This window comes from Staurois parvus, unplaced genomic scaffold, assembly GCF_062004578.1.
Source record: "Staurois parvus isolate SC_StPar_1 unplaced genomic scaffold, SC_StPar_1.0 ptg000470l, whole genome shotgun sequence".
Classification (NCBI taxonomy): domain Eukaryota; kingdom Metazoa; phylum Chordata; class Amphibia; order Anura; family Ranidae; genus Staurois; species Staurois parvus.
This window is the reverse complement of record NW_028318266.1, coordinates 4,174,590-4,197,607: the sequence shown is the minus strand read 5'-3', so window position 1 is coordinate 4,197,607 and position 23,018 is coordinate 4,174,590. Positions and strand designations below refer to the sequence as shown.

General features: G+C 43.6%; 1 protein-coding gene across 1 annotated transcript; it reads right to left on the bottom strand.

Annotated features, from left to right (window-relative positions):
- Positions 1 to 17,382: 17,382 nt before the first annotated feature.
- LOC149452595 (olfactory receptor 1496-like) lies at positions 17,383 to 18,333 on the bottom strand. Its single transcript, XM_089689278.1, has one exon. It carries the CDS (start codon positions 18,331 to 18,333, stop codon positions 17,383 to 17,385), a length of 951 nt encoding a protein of 316 aa, XP_089545404.1.
- Positions 18,334 to 23,018: the final 4,685 nt, after the last annotated feature.

Below are 23,018 nucleotides of genomic sequence, written 5' to 3'. Positions count from 1 at the left end.
CCTTACTTCTTCATATCACTCCCTTTATGAAGCTAATTTCTCCCCTCTGTTTCATGCAATTTCTCAGTCCTTAAAATCTTGGGACAATCTTGTCATCTCCTTCCTTGAATGGATTAATGTGCTAAAAATGACCATACTCCCTAAACTTCTGTATCTCTTTGAGATGCTTTCTGTTCCTATTCCCATGTGCAAGTTGCGCTCCCTTCAGAAATCCTTCCTCCACTTCATCTGACATAATAAATCTTATCGAATTGCTCGTACTGTCCTTCTCTCTCCTCGATCTAGGGGGGTCTTGGAGCCCCAGAGATTGTGTCATATTATTTTTTTTTTATTCCATAAAAGTTTATTTAGAAGTGACAACATGTTACAGGAAAATATAAAGAAATGCACACGCAGCATCAATCAGGTCATAGACACAGCTTAAACCAAAATACAGGAAGAAACAACATGGTAGAGTGCGACACTATGGATAACATAAGCATGGCAAATTACGGCAGAGATATGCCTGTAGTACTCAAGATTCAAAAATGTACAATATAGAAGGTGATAACAGCTTACTTCCACCAAGTGAATATTGGCGTACTGGCCTAAGCATGGAGGAAATGAACCTTCAGAGCCTAAACCAAAAGCAGTACACTATCATGAGGCTAAGTGAGCATTGTAGTATAAGAGAAGACGTCGTGAGTACCATTGACTATCCTAGAGGAGAAAAGCTAACCATATACCAAGTAATCCTGGATAAAATGAAGAGTAAGCCTGATCGAAGACTAAGAGGTTGTCGAGAAAGAAAAGAAAAAAGGGGAATAGAAAGAAAGAAAAGGATAAGAAAAGGAAAAGAATGGGAGTCATAGTAGAGAGAGAGAAGAGAAAGAGGGGGAGAGAAAAAAAAAAAAAAAAAAAAAAAAAAAAAAAGGGGGTGGGGGGGGTAGAGTAAGGGGAGAGGGAGAAGGGGGAATAAGAGGCAAAAAAAAAAAAAAAAAAAAAAAAAGGGGGGGAAGCAAGGGAAGCGAAGGGTCCGGGCTGCGACGTTCGTGTCAGCATTGTTATTGGAGATCATAAATGAGAGTGTCAAGAATTTAGACACTCACCAAAGCTAAGCAGGCAAATATAAAGTACCGGAAAAGAGGTCATAACCACACAGATTATGAGAGAACCAAGGGCATAACCAGAGGTAGGGCTGAGCTCAATCAGGTATCCCGACCCATGAGAGATCCGAATTCAGGGGTAGTTACAAAGTGGGTCCAGCAGGCCCAAACATGTGAGTATTTAGTTGGCAGATCAAGTGCAGTCGCAATCAGTTCCTCCATTTCCGCCACTTTGCCTACTCGATTGAGCCAATCGCGTATAGTTGGGGGGTGAGTGGAGCCCCATAGCACAGGAAGACAGAGTCTGGCTGCGTTGATCATATGCATCGCTAGGGACTTGAAATATTGACTCCTAGGAATGGGGGTATGATGAAGCAATAGCTGAGCAGCAGAGAAAACTATGGGCAGAGTGGTCACTGAAGTCACCAACCGGTGGACCTCCTGCCAGAATGGTTGAATAAGTGGACAGGACCACCAAATATGCAAGAAAGAGCCATCAGGTGTCCCACATCTCCAACACACGTCAGGGACAGAAGAGTTAAACCGATGAATTCTGGAGGGAGTACGATACCATCTAGTGGCTAATTTGAAGCCATTTTCCTGCGTCGAAACATTACTCGAGCAGGAGTGGGAGTACATAAAAATGCGGTCCCAATCCGACTCTGATAAATCCGTCTTTAGGTCTCTGTTCCACGCACGGCAAGAGGGGAAAGAAGTGCAAGTCCTGCTGTCCCCTAGGAGAGGATAAATCTCAGAGATCAAATGCTTCCGCGGTTCGGATTGAGAGCATAAGGATTCAAATGGAGTAACAGGGCGAGTCCAATTATGGCGGGATTTATGGAAAAGCAGGAAGTGTCTAATCTGAAGAAAGGCCCAGAGAGGGAATTCGCGGATATTCAAGCTAACCTTCAGCTCCTGTAATGTTTTCACCTTGCCGGAGTGAAGAAAATGTTTTACTAAAATCTGAGCGTATGGCCAGTAATTTGATAAAAAATCCTTGTGCAACCCTGGGGGAAAATCTGGATTCAGGCGGATCGACGTCAAGGGACTAGGAGAGTCCGAAACGGAAGACGTTTTACAGGCCTTACGGAAAACTTCTAACGTGGGACCTATCAAAGGATGGGAGAGGAGAACTTGAGGTGTGTGTTTCGGCAATAGCCAAGGGATCGATGGTAGGGGAGTGGGCGAAAAAGCCTTCTCCAAAAGGACCCAGTCTTTGGAAGCAGAATGAATGTGCCAATCGACTATGCGGGAAAGATGACACGCCCAGTAATAGCGGTGCAGGTCAGGGAGCCCAATGCCCCCGCTGAGTTTGGGACGAGTCAGCTGAGAGAACGAGACCCGCGGACGCTTGTGATTCCATAAAAATAAGGAACATAGTTTCTTGCAAGAAGCAAAGAATGTCAATGGAAGTTGAATTGGCAAAGTTTGGAAGAGATAAAGGAGACGCGGAAGTATATTCATTTTAATAATGGCAGCCCTACCAAACCAAGAGAAGCAGGGGCGATGCCACTTGTTTAGGTCTTCCTGAATGACTTTGAAAACCGGTAAGAAATTTTTGGCATAAAGGTCGTCCAGATTGCGAGTAAGTTGTACACCAAGATATGGAAGGGCATCCTTCACCCACTGAAATGGAAAATGAGACTCACAGAAGGAGACGAGATCAGTGGGAAGGGTTATGTTGAGGGCGTATGACTTTGAAAAATTAATTTTCAAGTTTGACAAAAAGCGGAAAAAAGCAAAGTCTTTCAGCAAACTCGGTAGGGTGGTGCGAGGGTCAGCCAAAAAAAGGAGGATATCATCCGCATAAGCAGCAAGTTTGTATTCTTTGTCTGCTATCCTGATCCCCTTAATATCTGGGTTAGCGCGAATTTGTCTCAGAAGAGGTTCAAGGGAAATGACGAACAGAAGCGGGGATAGGGGGCAACCCTGACGAGTGCCATTTCCCAGGCGGAAAGGGTTCGATAAGTGTCCATTGACCCGAACTTGAGCTGTAGGGCCCGAGTATAGGGTCATAATAAAGTTTATCATTTTCTCGCCCAGGCCCAAAGCCATCAGTGATCCCTGCAAATAATCCCAAGCAATCCTGTCAAAGGCCTTCTCAGCATCCAATGAAAGGAAGAAGGCCGGAGAGTTAGATTTGCAAAGCCAGTGTTGGAGATTAAGGGCCTTGATAGTGTTGTCCCTAGCTTCTCTACCAGGGATAAATCCCACCTGATCCAAGTCAATGAGGGAAGGGAGCAAAGGGAGAAGTCGGTTAGCAAGCATCTTTGCAAACAACTTAATATCCACATTTAGCAGGGAGATGGGTCTGTAATTAGATACCTGGGAGGTATCTTTACCGCTTTTGGGGATGACGGAAATGTGTGCTTCCAACAGCCTATGGTGTGGCCTAGGGGACTGAGAAAGAGTATTGAAAGCGGAAAGAAATGGAGTACTCAGAATGTCCAGAAAGGATTTATAATAAGCTGCAGAGAAGCCGTCAGGACCCGGACTTTTGCCCGTTTTCAACTGCCGTACCGCGCACTGCAATTCGCTTAAGGTCAAATCTTGGTCCAGCGATAGAACCGTCTCCTCAGAGAGAGCGTTTGGACCATGAAGACGAAGAAATTCAGAGATGAGGGACGCTCTAGGCCTGTCAATGTGCATCGGGGGACGTTCTGGTGGAAGATTATAAAGGGACTTATAAAAATGTTCGAACTGAGAGGCAATATCAGGATTGGACGTGGCCATCACACCGTCAGGGCCTCTTATTTTATGTATAGTCATATGGGATCGTTTTTCCCGAAGAGCCCGAGCAAGAAACCTCCCACTTTTATTGGCAAACTCATAATAAAGCTTTTGGGAGAGGATGAATCTTTTCTTGACCACTTTGCCCAGCTCAGTAAGAAGTCGCAAGCGAGCACTTGTGAGTTCCGAAAGAGTCGACGCAGCCAGAGTCTGTTTATGTGCCCTCTCCAGAGAGCGTATCCTATCTGTAAGTAGCTTCAAACGTTGCTGTCTGTCTTTCTTACGTCTCGTTGCTGCCGCTATAAGGCAACCCCGGATAACACATTTATGAGCTTCCCATTGCGTAAGGGGGGAGGTATCCGAAGAGCCATTCAAAGAGAAATATTCACACAGATGAGAGCGAATATCTTGTTCAATAGCACAGTCTGCAAGAAGCGAGGCGTCTAAGCGCCACAGCTTCGAGCGAGCAAGTTTCTCCGGGAGCCGCAAGGTTACGGTTATGGGGTGGTGATCGGAGAGAACCATCGGCTCTATAGATGCAGCATGTAGAAATGGGAGGTCCGACTGTGACAGAAAAAGGTAATCAATCCTAGAATACTTATTGTGCGGCGGAGAAAAGAACGTGTAATCCTTAACAGTGGGGTGGAGTGTGCGCCAGGAGTCATGTAATTGCAAGTGTTGCAACTGCAAATGTATCTGCCTGAGGGCCTTAAAAGGCAAAAATGAGCTGCCCGAAGAGGAGTCTAGCAATGGGTTTAATGGGACATTCAAGTCCCCCCCCATTATCAGCATACCCGATTGAAACTCAGCCAAAGTAGCAGCAGTCATACGCATAAACGTAACCTGTTTGGTATTGGGAGCATAAATATTGGCAAGTGTGATGGGTCTGTTGGAAAAAGAGCCCTTGACAAACAGATATCTGCCCTCCGGGTCAGCAAGGGAATCCTGTAGCACAAATGGGAGATGTCTGGCAAACAGGATAGCCACTCCTTTCGATTTAGCCAGTGGATTGGTGGCATGAAGAACAGTAGGGTATCTGAAGTTAAAAAGCTTGGGTATGGAGTCCCGGCGAAAATGCGTCTCCTGGAGGAGGAGTATATCCGCCTTTAGCTTATGCGCGTAAGAAAGTAACATAGATCTCTTTTCGGGAGTGTTCAGACCCTGAACATTGAGTGAAAGAATTTTTAAGGACAGCAGTCCCGCATTAGAGGCGGGAGAAAGCATGACTGCAGAGCTTGATCGCGGAAGCCTGATGACACAACTACAAACGAGCAGGGAGAAGAGAAAAAGAAAAAAAAAAAAAAAAAAAAAAAAAAAGGGGGGGTGGGAGTAGGAGAAAAGGGAGAGAAGTAAGGGGGTAGAGAGCAAGAAAAAAGAGAAGGAATAAGAGAACTCCCAAGAGAGAGAGAAGAAGAGAAAAAAAAAAAAAAAAGAGAGAGAAGAAAAGGGGTGAAAGTACTACACGGCTCGGGGAGAAGACCAGCTAGTCCACGTATGAAAGGAAGAGTACAGAAAGAGGGAGGAAAGTTAGAAGAAGAAAGAGATCAGAGCCAAAAAAGAAAACAAGGGAAGGAAAACGAGAGAAAAGAAAAAGTAGAGGAGAGGAAACTAATAATAGTAGCCTAATGTAGGAGGTCAGTGAAAGCTCACAGAGCTCACTGTGTGGGGAACGAAGTAAGCGTTGAGCCAAGAGTGAAGCAACCGCCGGCCGGTCGCCTCGCAAAGTGCATAATCAAAAAGACAAAACTAAAGGAGGGTGAGTGTTGAAAAAGGGGGGCCTCAAGCAAGGCATGTAATACTGTGTACAGTAAAGGCCAAGCCAAAAGGGAGAAGACCTTGGACAACCCCAAGAGGTGATAAGCCAGGAGGCGTATGCGGGTGCCCGCGGCGGGCACGCTGGCAAAAAGGGGCAACAGTGACGGGATAATAGGTCACAGATATTCCATTATACGGATTGAGAAAAATCGAGGGGCTAACCAAGCCTGCATGAGGACAGGGCAAATTATATCCGTATAAGAACAGAACCTACAGGCAGGACATGTAAAACAGTAGATCTGTGAGAGGCCGTAAGGAGTAATACAGGCTTATCAATTAAAGAAGCAATAATACAACATAACATATGAACAAATGCCATACAGGAAAAACAAATTTCAATACAAAAACTGAGGTCAGGAGAGAACCCTAGAAAACAGTATACCCCAGCTTCAGGCATCCGTACTACTCAGGATCCCTAGACTCAGTGCCAGAACTGTTACCCCGTGGAGACGAGCTCATCTAATTATAGCAAAATATGGAACGGATTCTACCAAAACCCCTGTGACACCCACGAGAATGAGCAGCACCTCTCCCATAACCAATGCTGAAAGGAGGGGGGGGCACACCCCAGGACTGGGGGGAAGCATAGAGCCCCAAGACAGCCGTAAGCGCTTACATAAAAGCAGGTCACAGGGGAGTACACCAACCTGCTCCGTGAGGCCTCAAACAAAGTGCGCAGAGGTGATGGTCATTCACGCGGCATCGTTCAGAATGTAACAGGGCTCCCATCAATCCCCTGGCAGCAGCATTGTGAGGTAGATCCCTCTCCCCCCCGTCCCACCCCCCTCCCCCTAAATAACAACTGCCCCTCATCAAAATCCCGTATCTAGTGCAGAACTCAAAAAGGATATCAAAAGTAACCACGGGTATCATATAGAGCACGTGTCCGAAGCAGGAGCAGAGGCAACTCCCTCCGGTCAAATAGACCCCAAAAGGCTGCAAAAATCCTTCAGATGAAGCCGGGTCGCGGCCTGGGCTTGTAGTGCAGTACAAACTGAAAGGAACCGGCCTTCCCGAGAGCTTTCACCAAACCGGAACAAGAGGAGCTTAAGACAGGAAGTGAACCGGGCACCCGGAAGGAGATAGAGACCCCTGCCGTAGGAGCAAGACCACTCTTCTTCAGTAGGCAATATACTGCGGGGAGGTAACTCCATGATGCGATAGGCGCAGAGATCCAGAGCAAGAGCAGTATGCTTGTTAGAGCAAGGAGAATCCGCAAACCAATGGGGTGTATACCGGGTGTCGATCTTGAACAAGTCTCCTGACCTGTACGCTAATAAATATCACCCCAAAACCTGGGGAGGTGGCATATCAACATGGATGACTAAAGCCTGCGAGAGCGACTGTAACGAGGCAACAGTAACCGTTGGGGCAAACCAGTAGAGCCCTACTCAAAGCAAAAGTAGCTGGCCAATCACAAATCAACAGGAAAACTGGAAAAACGGAGGCTGAAAGCCTGCTGGTGTAGCGGATCATTGGTTCTCGTGCCGAGGCTTCCTGTGCGCCGGGGAGGCCGTGGGACTGGAAGTGTCCATAGAGGCCCCTGCAGGGAATCGTGGAGGTGTCGAAGGGACCATCCGGCGCCGTCGCTGAGCAGGGTTAGGCCCGCCCGTTGCACCATCTTCAGCTCTCAGATCTGGGGCACGTGGCAACCTCATAGACCCGTTCCAATCGGGTAAGGCAATCGGAGGAATATCCAAAGCAGAGCAAAAAGATGGCAGTTCTTCAGGAACACGTAGGTTGAAATTACGGCCATTCACTTGAGCAGAAAGGCAGAACGGAAACCGCCATCTATAGGGGATGTTGCGCGTGCGGAGAGTATCCAATAGGGGGCGCAGCGCCCGCCTTTGTTGCAGGGTCAGATTGGAGAGGTCCTGATATAGCTGTATCTCCGCCCCCTCATAAGCAAGATGTCTTCTCCCCCTGGCGCATTTGAGGATATCCTCTTTAAGCGGGTAACTTTCAAGACAGCAAATTACGTCCCTGGGAGGGTCTGTGTTTTCCCCCCTAGGACGGGTCGCCCGGTGTACACGTTCAATGGCAACCATGGTTGAAGGTGGGCGACCTAGGAGGTCATTAAAGATAGCTATTACCGCTTTAGGGACATCACAAGGTTCCACTGATTCAAGAAGGCCCCGGACCCTAATGTTGCGTCTGCGTCCACGATTGTCTAAGTCCTCAATGTGTCTATAAAAATCTCGAATGGTCGACACGTGCAGCGCTGATTGTTGTTGTAGATCAGAAATTGCCGCCTGATTCTGCCTGGTATCCAGCTCCACCCGCTCCACCCTTGTGCCCATAGAGCGGAGGTCATCCCTTAATTCAGAGAGGGCAGAGGTTAATGTGGTGGTTAAAGTGGTCTTTATGTCAGCTGCCACAGCTTGGAGGTCCCTTAATGATAGGGAATGTGTAGCATGTGAGGAATCCAGCTGTGGCACTGTGTCCAGCACAGCATATTCGGCTGTGCTTGCAGAGCCTGTGTCAGAGACTGCAGAGGGAGGGGGAGAGGGGGAGGACGCTGCAGAGGGAGAGGGCTGCGGCCCGTCTTTCAGCTGGGAGCGGAAGAGCTCCTTTATATGCCTCCCCTGAGCGTTCTGACCCCGCGGGGACCGCGATCTGGCCCCAGAGGGTGCCCTGTCGGTCTTCCCCATAGCAGAGGGGAGATGTCTCACCCGTCAGTGCAGAGCGGCAGCAAGGTAGGAACCGGCCGGCGGGAGCTCCGTGATTACGCGGCCATCTTCACTCGCGGCTCGGCCACGCCCCCTGTGTCATATTATTTAACTACTCACTTTTGTGCTGTTGTCTTGTGGTCCTCCCAATGCCCCCCTAATAAATAGGCCAAGATTGAATGGCTGCAATCATCTCCTGCTTGGGCCCATGCATTTCACATTATCTATATGGAGGCGGTGAAGGGTTAAATTCACCCTATCTTCTCTGTGTTCCCCCCTGACCAATGTCATATTTAATTCCAATCTCCCAGATAGTTTGGCTTTCACTCGTTTGAGTCCCTGGGCCGAGGCCAGTCTATTTCAGTTGGAACACTTGACCCACCCAGTGACCTGTAATTTTACATCTTATTCTGAGATTCAAAAAGCCACTCATATGTCACCTCACCAATATTATGTTTACTTACAGATACAACACTTTTTTTCCTCCAAAGCCCCATCTATAACCCTTGAGATGCCTACCCCCTTTGAACTCATCTGCATTCAGGGTCCATACCAATGGGGCATAATTTCCTCTGCTTATAAGCTGCTTCAAGATGCCTGACCCCTTTCTTTTGATATGCATCTTTATATGCGTAAATGGCCCGAATCCTCCAATGTGATATTACCTTGGACCAAAGAAGTAGGATTTGTGAGGCTGCCTCCAGATCTTACTGTATATATGTGTAGTATATAAAGAAAGCACATAAAATACTGATGTTTTTGTATAAGACGCCTGAGGTTCTCCATGCTCGCAATCCGAGTCTTTCTCCTGTCTGCTGGCAATGTGGCAAGCAAATTGACATTCTCTTCCACATTTTCTGGACTTGAAAGCACATTGCATCCTTTTGGAGAGAGGCCCTTAACCTTTTGCAACTACTTATACAGGCTCCTGTTTCATTTGAGCCCATCCACTTTTTGTTGGGCCTACCTTTTTCAGGCCTTTCCAAATTTGCCAGGAAACTCTCCTCCCATATTTTAACAGCGGCCAGGAGAACCATTCCCATGCATCGGCTTTCTACTACGCCTCCTACACGATTCAAATCGGTGAAGGTTATAGCAGAAATTAGAAGAATGGAGTACCTCACTGCTTTGCATGCTAATACTGTCCCCATCTTTGAGGCAGTTTGGGAACCGTGGGATCTTCCTGTTATGTACTGACATTGTATGTGTCTATATGTCTTTCATCAATGAGCCTATTTCTCTGTTCCTTTATTGTTTTGTGATTGTTATTTCACGATTCTATGTAAGCATTTTGAAAATCAGTAAAAAGTAAATTTAAAAAAAAAAAGCAATTACTCCACCAGACATGATTTTAGCGCCTGGTACAAAGCTTACTTATAGTAAGCTCGCAAACTTCCAGTAGTGGCACAGTACCGGTCTCCCTGGAGTTATTACACTGCTCAAAAAATAAAAGAACACTTTGAAAACACATCAGATCTCAATGGGGAAAAATCTCATGCTGGATTTTTTGTATACTGATATAGACTGGTTAATGTGTTAGGAACATAAGGATGCCCCATTGTTTGATGGAAATTATAATTATCAACCTACAGAGGACTGAATTCAAAGACACCCGGAAATCAAAGTGAAAAATTGATGCAGCAGGCAAGTCCATTTTGCTGAAATTCCATTGCAGCAACTCAAAATGGTACTTAGTAGTCTGTATGGCCCTCACATGCTTGTATGCATTCCTGACAACATCATGATGAATGGTGCCCTGGGGTACTTCCTCCCAGATCTGGACCAGGGCATCACTGAGCTCCTGTTCTATTGGATTTAGGTCAGGCAAGCGTGGGGGCCATTCAATGGTATCAATTCTTTCATCCTCTAGGAACTGCCTGCATACTCTCGCCACATGAGGCTGGGCACTGTCATACACCAGGAGGAACCCAGGACCCATTGCACCAGCGTAGGGTTTGACAATGGGTCCAAGGATTTTATCCTGATACCTAATGGCAGTCAGGGTGCCATTGTTTAGCCTGTAGAGGTTTGTGCATACCTCCATGGATATGCTTTCCCAGATCATCACCCACCACCAAAATGGTCATATTGAAAGATGTTACAGGCAGTATAACCTTCTCCATGGCTTCTCCAGACCTTTTCACGTCTGTCACATGTGCTCAGCGTGAACCTGCTCTCATTTGTGAAAAGCACAGGGTGCCAGTGGCGGACGTGCCAATTCTGGTGTTCAATGGCAAATGCTAATCAAGCTCTATGGTGAGTATGGCAGTGAGCGCAGGGTCCACTAGAGAGTGTCAGGCCCTCAGGCCTCCCTCATGAAGTCTGTTTCTGATTGCTTGGTTAGATGAATTCACATCAGTGGCATGCTGGAGGTAATTTTGTAGGGCTCTGGCAGTGTTCGTCCTGTTCCATCTTGCACAAAAGAGCAGATACCAGTCCTGCTGATGGGTCAAGGACCTTCTGCGGCCCTCTTCAGCTCTTCTAGAGTAATTGCCTGTCTCCTGGAATCTCCTCCATGCTCTTGACTGTACTGGGAGACACATCAAACCTTATGGCAATGACATGTACTGTATTGATATGCCATCCTGGAAGACTTGGACTGCATGTGCAACCTCTATTGGATCCACATATCGTCTCATGCTACCAGTAGTGCCACTGACTCTAACCAAATGCAAATGTAATGAAAAACTGTCTGAAAAGATGAGTAGGGAAAAATGTCAGTGGCCTCCACCGGTAAAATCATTCCTGTTTTGGGGGTCATGTCATTGTTTCCCATCTAGTGCACCTGTTGTTAATTTCATTAACACTAAAGCAGCTGAAACTGATTAACAATCCCCTCTGCTACCTAACTGGCCATATCAATATCCCAGGAGTTTCACTGACTTGATGCTAGACTCTGATTAAAAAGTGCTCCTTCAATTTTTTAGAGCAGTGTATTAAGCATAAATCAGCAATTAGATAGCAGCCAATAAAGGTAAACTGCCAGCTTTGAATACTTAGACTAGTTTTTCAGTCCACAGCATCATTAAATGCTTAAAGATGTTGGTAGCACACCAGCTTTAAGCATAACTGATTGTCATGTGAAGGCTGTTGTCCCAAGCAACATGGTTCCAGATGTTCCACAGCATGGGAGAGGAACCAGCATGAAAAACCTGGATGAGACATGGAGGCCTTCATGTTGCCTGTGGTGTGCTGAGTGAGGACATGCTCTCAACAAGTGCCCTTCATCTGGAAATAATGCAGAGAAATAGGGCCAGTAGAGAGTGGATCATGGAATTTGCTTGCCAAGGGCCATGACAAGTGGTGTCCTGGAGAAGGGGATCAAGCAGTTCAGAAAATCCAGTGAGTTCTGTCTGAGAGAGATTGGCATTCCATACCAATGGAGGAAAGCAAGTTATTTAGGAGCTGCCAAGGGGTTATGGCTCAGCGTCCATCATCCTGCAATGGGTTTCACCATGTTTGTGGGTCTGTTGTTACCCCTGGCAACAAGAAACCTGTTTGGCCTGCAGAGAGTATTGGAGAGCCCTGGAAATCTGATTTTCTGCCTAGTGGCCTCATGGGGTAATTAGCCTTTGAAAGTAGGCAGAGAAGAAACAGTACCTACACGTGAAGATTACAACGCCCAATACAACAAAAGGCTAGCTATGGGACTAATCCCAGTGAAGTGGGAATGAGTCTAATGAGGAGATCTTTTGTTGGCATGGAAATTGACTTGCTGATGGGTAGTGCCCTGGGTAGTGGGGAGGCATAGATTAAGGATCAACCAGTAGCAACATTGAAGACTTATAAGTACATGAGTTCTCTGGGTGTGTCTGAGATAATCCAGCAGAGTGCTAGGAAATATGTACTGAGGTGACCAAGAAAGTATATGGGTCATTTTCTCTTGTGACTGCATCGGGTGCAACAGAACCATTCCTGGAAGCCATCCAGGAGCCCAAAGCATTAGGGCTTCCAGGACAACTGTAGAGCTGCCTTTGTGTTTGTTTAACTGCTTGTGGACAGCCTACTGCAGTTTTACTGATGCAGAGTGGCCCTGCTGTGCCAGATCACATACATGTAAGTGATCTGGCATTTCTGTGTAGGGGGCCCACATGTCCCCACTGCCCCTTTTGTGCTGTATTTCGCTACAAAACAAGCTGATCATCAGTTCCCAGCCAATGTATTATGGCCGGGACCTGCTAATCGGCTTAGTGAGTGACAGTTCAGAGCCCTGTGTTTACTAACAACACAGGACCCTGAATGGAGAGCAGCAATGTCCCTATTGTTTTCTCCCTGCAAAGCAGGGAAATAAAAGAGTCACATTACATAGTAAAAGCAGCACATATTACACACATAACACATTTTTGGGCACACAGATATCTCTTTCATTGCCCTAGAAGTTAACCCCTTTTCAGCCAGTGTCATTAGTACAGCGACAGTGCATAGTATCAGCACTGATCACTGTATTAGTGTCACTGGAGATGTCAGGGTCATTTAATCAGTTCCCACACAGTGTCAGTTATCACAGTCCCACTATACATCACTGATCACCACCATTACTAGTAAAATAAAAATTCCAATATTTATATATATATACACTGCGTTCCAAATTATTATGCAAATTCTATTTAAGTGTCACAAAGATTAAATATTTTGTTTTTCAGTGTAACTCATGGATGGCATTGTGTGTCAGGGCTCTTTTGATCAGTGAAAACAATCTCGGACACCTGTGATAATTAGATTGGCCGGTGAGCCCAATTTAAGGAAAAACTACTAAAGGAGGGCGTTCCACATTATTAGGCAGAGCACCATTTTCAAGCAATATGGGGAAGAATAAGGATATCTCTGCTGCCGAAAAGAGTGAAATAGTTCGATGCCTTGGACGAGGTATGAAAACATTCGATATTTCATGAAAACTTAAGCGTGATCATCGCACTATGAAGAGATTTGTGGCTGATTCAGAGCACAGACGGGTTGGTGCAGATAAAGGCACATTGAGGAAGATTTCTGCCAGATCCATGCATCGGATCAAGAGAGCAGCTGCTAAAATCCCATTACATAGCAGAAAACAGGTATTTGAAGCTGCTGGTGCCTCTGGAGTCCCACGGACATCAAGGTGTAGAGTCCTCCAGAGTCTTGCAACTGTGCATAAACCTTCTATTAGGCCACCAATAACCAATACTCACAAGCAGAAACGGCTGCATTGGGCAGAAAAATACATGAAGACTAATTTTCAAACATCCTGTTCACTGATGAGTGCCGTGCAACCCTGGATAGTCCAGAGGGATAGAGTAGTGGATGGTTGTTGGATGGCCACCCGGTTCCAACAAGGCTGTGACGTCAGCAAGGCAGTGGTGGAGTCAGGTTTTGGGCCGGAATCATGGGAACAGAGCTGGTCAGCCCCTTTAGGGTCCCCGAAGGTGTACAGATGACCTCTGCAAAGTATGTGGAGTTTATGACTGACCACTTTCTTCCCTGGTACAGAAGGAAGAACTATGCTTTCCGTAATAAAATCATCTTCATGCATGACAATGCACCATCTCATGCTGCAAAGAATACCTCTGCATCAATGGCTGTTATGGGGATAAAAGGAGAGAAAGTCATGGTGTGGCCTCCATCCTCCCCTGACCTCAATCCTATTGGGAACCTTTGGAGCATCCTCAAGCAAAAGATCAATGAGGGTGGGAGGCAGTTTACATCCAAACAGCAGCTCTGGGAGGCTATTCTGACATCTTGCAAACAATTCAAGCAGAAACTGTCCAAAAACTCACAAGTCCAATGGATGCAAGACTTGTGAAGCTGCTATCAGATAAGGACTCCTATGTTACAATGTAACGTGACCGGTTCAAATGTTTACAAAGTTAAAATGTTGTTAAAAGTTTGATTGAAATAGCTTTTGATTTCAGTAAATATGCTGCAAACACAACAAATGACAATTTTCAGTTCTTTACAACCTATAAAGTGTTTTGAAACTTCCTGTGCAGAATAATTTGGAACAAAAATCCTGTTATCATTAGGAGGTTTGTTCAATAAAATGTGAATTGTACTCTTATAGTTGATAACATGAGAATTATGCTGACTGTTATTTACATCAATTATTTAGGTAAATGAGAAAAATATCATTTGCATAATAATTTGGAACACGGTATATATATATATATATATATATATACATAAAGCATATATGCACCATCATTTGTAGACACTATAACTTTCGCATTAAAACGAATTAATATACACTCAATTTTTTTTCTGAAGATATGTAGCAGAATACATTTTGGCTGAAATTTATGAAGACATTGGAGTTTTAAATTTTTTTTTATTGGATATGTTTTATAACAGAAAATGTAAAGTATTGGAGGGTTTTCTCAAAATTTTTGTTTATTCATTTTTCGTTGATGTAATAAAAGAAAAAACCCAAGTAGTGATCAAATACCACCAAAAGAAAGCTCTATGTGTGTGAAAAAAAATGGCCCTGAAGGGGTAAAATCTTCAAAAGCTTACATGGTTAAAGAAGAAAGTTGGTATGATAAGCAGGTCGCAGGCCCCAGTGGGTAAGAGGCAAACAAATACCTCTAACGCTAACAATACTAATGATACATCAATGAATGCTGCTGATATATACTGTGTGTATTAGTGTTGATGATAAATGTGGGTTGGCTCACATAACAAGAGCAGAAGGTTGTCCAAGACAGCTCTGATTTGCACTATTGAAATAGAGTGGACCGGCACCATACAGTGAGAGTGTGTGGGTGCTGTCTATCAACATCAGATGTGACTTTGAAAAGGGGTTAGATGGCTCTGTAAAAGGTGAAAGTACAAAGGTGGATGTGTCTGAAGTGCCACTAGAGCCAGCTTGTAAAAGTGGGGGATGACAACCTGCCATGGTTGAAAATATGTTGTCACAGCAAATTGCAAATACAATGTATACATTGTTGAGTCCCAGGTTCTGTTGGTGTCTCCTTGGGCAGGTGATGTGTCCAAGAATCCACAATGGGAACATAGTGCACTTAGATATTTGGGCTAAATGATTACTTGCAATACTGGACAGGGTTTCTATGTGTAACAGTGGGGTGGATATTACAAATCCTGTGCCAAATAGAGGGGCTGCAGAACAGTCAGTAGTCAAGAGCGCATTTTCCCTTGCAGAGAAAGGACTGGATAAGGGCATGAGCATGGCAGATTTTTTATCACAGCTCAACAAACATATAGTGTAGAGTGTTAGAGTGACAGTATAACTGACCACGACTTGCAGTGGCTCACTGATGTAGAACTAGAGGGGGAGATAATGAGACTCACGTCTGGAACCACATTGGGGAAGCACAAAGCTGTGATGTTGGCTACCATCAGCAAAGAGGAGGTCTCTTTAAATATCTTGTCCTCTTGAGCTTCAGTGAATGGGCCTCCCTACATAGTTAAAAAGGGAAAAGCCCCTATAAAGATCTTGAGTGTATATATGGGATGTCCAGAGGTGACTAATGTGTTACTGGAAATGCTTGAATTCATAAAAGCACATTCACTGTATACCAGGGTGTCTCCACATTGGCCAGACAAGCTGGTACTGCAGAGAACCAATAAGTGAACCAAAGTATTACAAATGTTGCTGGTTAATGTGGATCAAAATTAGAACAGTTGGCACAGTGGTTGTTAACAATATGGAAAGTGGTCTCACAGTTTCCTTCTATAGTGCTTCTGGATACTGTTTGGTATGGAAGGTGCTCAGAAGGATTGTTAGAAAATTGGAAATGACAGATGTTTCAGTCTTTCTGCCTGATGGTGTGATAAGGGTCATGTCTGCTGGTGTGCTCTGAGGTGTGGCTGAACAGTGGTTTGTAGTAGGAGTGTATACTACCTCACGTACCAGACCAGAGGCACTGTGAAAAAGAGTACCAGCATGATTAATAACTGTGACAGTGAAAAGTACAGTCATTTACTGTAAATGGTGGCTGCCTTTCCGAGGGTAACTGCAAAAGGATTGCTGAACCTCAAAGACAGACTAGGATGGTTAAAATTGGTACAAGTGAAGGGAAAGCTGATTCCTCCAAAAGCACAGTATCAGGAGTAGGTTCCCTGTAACCCCATGACAGTGAGTTTGAGAGGGGTGTCGGGGAAGCCAAAATACCCTCACAGAGTACAAATGAGCCCAGGTACCCCAAGATAAGAGGATGAAGGCTTTGTAGGAAGATAAATGGGACCCCATTCAGATTCAGGTTTGGGCATGTCTGGAAGCATATCCAGAACAAAAGGTGGTTCCAACATGTCTAAGGGGTCTGGTGGTCTGCCCTCCAGATCAAAACAGGAAGGGGGTATGCGATAGTGCTAGGTCCTGTCATGGTGTGAATATGGGCAGAAGACATGCATGATTCTCAATGATACAGCTTATAGGTCACCAGACTTTTACAGAAAATAGTCTTGGGTAGGATGAAGCCTTCAATCCTATGTCCAGGTCTTATTGGAGACCTGCAGGCTGTGGAAGTATGCAGGTGCTCCAATCAAGAGACAGAGGTGTGCTCCATTCAGGAGATGGGTGTACTTCCATTAGGAGAGGTTCTTTACTCAAAATAGAGAACCCTGTGTTGGAAAGAATCCTTATCCACAGTATTACAAGAGATGGGACAGTTAAGCAAGTCTGGAGGACTGGGAGAGCTAAGGTAACTAAGTGAATCCAGGCAACTGAGGGAATCTGTAAGTTTAGGAGCATTGAGAGAGCCCAGGGTGCCAGGAGGTCCCCTATTGAGAGGCCAAGAAGTGGTCATCTGCAATGAGGTGCTGTAACTACAGGCTGAGCAAGCCAAGATACCCCAGCATGCCAGGACAGCGGGGAAAGACAGGCTGAGGGACTAGTGTCAAAAGAAGAGGTATTGCTGAAGAGGGAGTCAGGTGGCTCTACATTTTCTTTCATTCATTTTGATGACCTCAAATTGAATAAGCACGCTGACCACCATACTAATGTACCATGAATTGCAGATATAGTAATTACAGTATTAGCAGGGGTTCTATGAGACCAGAAAGTTAAAAAGGTTGAGAAATATGTGAAATTATGGCTTTGTAGACCTGAATGAATATCCCATTTTGAGATCAAAGTAAATGTCTCCATTCCTCTATTAACTACTACCAAAATGCTCATACAGAAATTTGTTTAAAAAAATGTTCAATACTTTTTTCAGGTCTTTATTCCTTAAAGTATATATAACTGGATTAATCAGTGGAGTAACTATGGTATAAGACAATGGAAGGAATTTAGTAATGTTTCCTGACTGTTCCCTACTAGGTACCAAATAGGCACAAGCTAGGTTGCCATAATAGACACAGACAACAGTCAGGTGGGAACTACATGTAGAGAAAACCTGCTTCCTTCCAGTAATAGATGGGATTTTAAGAATGGTGACTATGATAATAATATATGATAAAACAACAATAAAAAATGGGATGACATCAAATAAAACCGTCAACAACATTATCTCTATTTGAATAATTGCCATATCGGAGCAGGAGAGTTTAAGAATTGGATCCAGATCACAAAAAAAGTGATCAATAATGTTGGGACCACAAAACTGCAAGTGAGCTATTATTAAAGTATGCATCAGCACAGTTAGAAAACTTAAAGACCAACAGATACTAATCAGCGTATAGCAGCAGTGGTGATTCATTATCATACTATAATGTAATGGTTTACAGATGGCCAAATATCTGTCATAGGACATCACAGTTAGAAGAATACTATCAAATATTAATGTAGCACAAAAGAAATAAAACTGAGAGAGGCAATCAGAAAAGGACATTATGGTATCTTTCATCAAAACTGTTCGGAACGTGTTAGGAAGAATATCGGTTGCCAATATGACATCTGAAATAGCGAGCTGGGAGAGGAAGAAGTACATGGGGGACTGGAGGGTTTTGCTGTAGGACACCAATGTGATGATCAGGAGGTTTCCACATATTGTCACACAGTAAAGCAGAAGCAAAATAAAAAACACCAAAAATGTTACATTTTGTGGGATCTGAAATCCTAGGAGGTGGATTGTTGAAATTCTGGTCATATTCTTCTTCTCCATGATCTGAGGAGAGAATATTAAAATGAACTGGTAACATTTATGAAGTAACTTCAGCCAGTTATAGAAAACATTGAGGACTGTCTGAAGGGAAAAGAGAGAGAGAAAAAAGGAGAGAGATGAAGAGAGAGAAAAAGGTAGAGGAGAGTGAAGGAGAAGAGGAAAAGGGGATTTACCAATCAAGTAGACCTTTGTTCTTTCACTGCTATAAGGAAGTTTGCCCAGTTGCCGCCCGGCCTATAGCCAGATGGCGGCTGGGTGAACAGCTCGTCCCTCCGAGTGGAGGCCACATGGCGTCCTTTCCGGAAAGGCGCATTGCGAATGCCCACAGGGCCGTGCTGTGGCGAGATCTGTCATCGGCCGTGTACCTCGGACACGGCCAATGACAGATCTCTGTACCGGTCCCGTTGCCAGTACCATGTGACTGGCTGTGACCAATCACAGCAGGTCACATGGCAGTTGTATACAATGGATGGCTTCCTTTCATGCCATCCATTGTATACAAGTGTGTCTAGCTGTGAATGGTCACAGCGATCACATGCACAAGCTGGGCCAATCACAGCCCAGCTGTGTCATGTGATTAGCCGCGGCCAAATCACCGCTAATCACAAACCACTGAATTAATTTATTTCATTCAGGTAAATGCTTGCTTATAGCAAAGTAATTCTTTGCTATAAGCAAATTGTGCAAAAAAAAAATACTGATCACTTCCCCAAAGTAGTACAATGTTACTATGGTAATATTGATTATAGTGCATTATGAAAAAAAATCTTAAAAAAAGAGAAAATAATTTAATAAAAAATAATAAAAAAAATTGAAAAAAATTATCCATTTTTTTTTTCGTACTGTCACCAGTCAGTGTCCCTGATCACCACCATGCCAGTTATATGATGATGCTGTACTGCACTGGTGACAGCATGTAAAACAAAATTGTGTAAATCATTTTTTTAATTTCTTCAGTTTCCGAAAAAGTATGACAAAAAATTAGATCTTCAAAAAACTCTCCATACCTCTTATGAAATACGTCGGACTGTCTACTTTGCAAAAAGGGGTCATTTGGGGGATATCTGTACTGTCCTGACATTTGGGGGATATCTGTACTGTTCTGAAATTTGGGGGATATCTGTACTGTCCTGACATTTGGGGGATATCTGTACTGTCCTGACATTTGGGGGATATCTGTACTGTCCTGACATTTGGGGGATATCTGTACTGTCCTGACATTTGGGGGATATCTATACTGTTCTGACATTTGGGGGATATCTGTACTGTCCTGACATTTGGGGGATATCTGTACTATTCTGACATTTGGGGGATATCTGTACTGTCCTGACATTTGGGGGATATCTGTGCTGTTCTGACATTTGGGGGATATCTGTACTGTTCTGACATTTGGGGGATATCTGTACCGTTCTGACATTTGGGGGATATCTGTACTGTTCTGACATTTGGGGGATATCTGTACTGTTCTGACATTCTTGGACCTCAAGAAATTAGATTGGCCGTCAGTACTTCAGGATTGATCAATTTTCAGATACTCTATAGACAATCCTACAAACTAAATAATAAATACTAATTTGGGTTATTTTCACCAAAGACATGTAGTAGAATACATCTCGGCCTAAATTTATGAAGAACAATTATTTATTTGCAAACTTTTATAACAAAAACAAAGAAAAACATGTTTTTTTTTCAAAATGTTTGGTCTTTTATTGTTAATTTAGCAAAAAATAAAAACCCCAGCGGTGATTAAATACCACCAAAAGAAAGCTCTAGTTGTGTGAACAAAATGAAAACATTTTAATTTGGGTACAGTGTTGTATGACCGCGCAATTGTCATTCAAAGTGTGAGACCGCTGAAACCTGAAAATTGTCCTGGGCAGGAAGGGGGTAAAAGTGCCCGGTATAGAAGTGGTTAAAAAAGGAATTATAAGTTATTATTATAAATTTCAAGAGAGTTATAAAGTACAAAAAAAATGATGAAAACAAACAGGATTGCATTTCTTTTTTGCAGTCATTGAGAAGTAGACACTTACATTTTGTTGTAGGTTACTGCGCTTTTTCTCATTTAGCTAATATCTGATAGATACCTCCCCTGCCGCAGCTGTCAAAGTACCTGATATCAAATTGGACGCAGTCACTATTTGGCTGACAATTTTCCTCCCGGCTCCTTTAACAAAAGCTGATTGAAAAAATTGACTTTTCTTGAGCTGGTTGGTGCAAACAGGGTCACTCACAGTTAGAATGTTGTCCATTTCAACGGAAAAAAAAAAATATCAAGACATATATGGCAATTTTGAGTGTAAATGAAATCAATTCATTCAAATGTGAAATGAAGTAGATTCTGAGTTTGACCTGCTTTATCTTCAACACTAATAGTTTTCAATGGGATCTGCTTATAGAGAGATACAAAGCATAGCAGGCCAAAGGCATCCTCAGGCTAGTCACCCACACTCCACAACTAAAGCCAATGGAAATTTGCTGAATTTCAATGAAAGTGTGATGTAAAGGCAGATCCGACACAAAAAGAAGACTTAATGGTGTTATTTTAACTGTAAATAAAAACAGGCATAAAGAGATGTTGACAAATAATTAATCTTTACAAATGTGTCACATATATATACTGTACATATATTAGTGGTCAAAGATATTACCACAGCTGTGAATTGTGCTCGTTTAAATGTTTTTCTGATGCAGATTTTATAAAGAAGCAAAATAAATTACCTGGCGCCTCGGGGAATCTGCGCTCCGTGATATTCTCATGGGTTACAATATTGATGTGGCTAGAGATATCAGAGTATCAGTCAGTAATTTAGACTTGTAAAATAAATATTCATATTAACAATAATAATAATAATAGTAATAAAAGGTTATTTCTTCCATTTCCTAGGTCTGTATAGTAAGGTTCTTTGTTCATTTCTAATATTATTATTATTACAAGCTATTGTTACAGCAATCCATAGTTAAATAATGCCAAAATGCCAAACAACAATAGAGAAAAATTCCTAGCTCAAATTACCAACCAGCCTGCAACCAATCAAATTGTCCTGACAGTTTGCATTAGAAACACGGGTTTAGTTTGCACACATTTGCAAATACACGTGTAAGCTGCAGAGCCTCTTCATGGCACCCCAGCATTTTCTGCAGTCCTAAATGTAAAATTTTGAGAGCCTACATAGTATTTGCAAATGTGTGCAAACTAAACCCCTGTTTTCAATGCAAACTGTTGACCCGGACAATTCGGTTGATTGCAGGCTGATCGGTAAGTTGTGCTGGGAATTTTTCTTTTTTGGTATTTGACACGCGTCACCATTCCATGTGCTCCTTGCTGCAAGGGCCAGTTATTGATTGGTATGTGTTTGTAAGATTGCCAAAATGTCTTTCAAGCGGCTGTGAGAGTATACAGTATAGAGTTGGTGGTGCCTGCCACAAATGTATCCCTATTAATCCCTATCCCTGTACAAATTTATATTTTGGCATAGAAAAGAAGCAACAAGAACCACATTACTATCTGCACTGTGAAGTTAGGTTAACTTCTTCCCATCCAGCCATAGTACATAACCAATCAGACTGGAGCAGCATCAATGCTGATGGACATACAGAACCTGTACATCCCACAGCATCTGCAGCTTGTGCATGCTCCCTGGGATCAGCGGTGCAATCTGTGCCCTCTGTGTCCACTGAAAACAGTGGAACACTGAACATTGTACTGAGCCACCGTGTGTTTTCCCGGTACCATGTGATCGCTGTAGCCAATCAGCAATCACATTGACTGTAATAAACAATATGCCATTTCCTGGCACAGCTAGGCTGTGAAAAAACTCTCACACATAGCATTGTCACACTCAGAAGGAGTAGCAAAATATGTTTTCGGGTGCATTTCTAACTATGCCTATGATGTTTTTTTAGAAATATCCAATAATTGACAACGTTTTGTAAAAAATACATTTATATTTTCTTCTCTGCATTTTCCAAAAACTGGTGGTAAAAAAAATGACTTTTTCATAAGGCTTACTATGCCTTTCAGAAAATAACTTGTAATGTATGCTTTCCAGAATGGGGTCATTTTGTGGGTGTTTCCATTGTCCTGGCACTCCAGGGCTTCCAAAAATGGGATAGGTAGTAAGGAAACTAGATGTGTAATTAATACCCCTAGAAATCCTACGGGTGCTCCTTGGAGTTTGGGCCCCTCTATGCATCTAGGTTGTGAAAAAGTCTCACATATGTAGTATCCACATGCTCAAGAGGCATAGCAGGATGTGTTTTAGGGTGTAATTATAAGTGTGCCAATCAGACAACTCATGGGGCCCCCGGGCAATAGGGGATCATGGGGCCCCTGTGTCGTCGCCCACACCCAAAAAAGCCTATGAAAAGGTACCAGGGACATCTCAAGGGGCCCCCTACTGACCCTTGGCCCTCGGGCAGTGCCCAAGTTCCCCAATGGTCAGTCCGCCCCTGGTGTCAATGCTGTGTGTGATAAATAACTTGTTAAAAAGACAACTTTGTAGGAAAATACAAACTCTATTTAATGTCTTCATTTTCCAAAATATTGTGACAAAAATTGCAACTTCAATAAACTCATCATGCCTCTTACTAAATGACTTGGATTGTCTACTTTCCAGAAAAGGCTCATTTGGGGGTATTTGTACTGTTCTGGCATTTTAGGGCCCTAAAATTCAATATATATA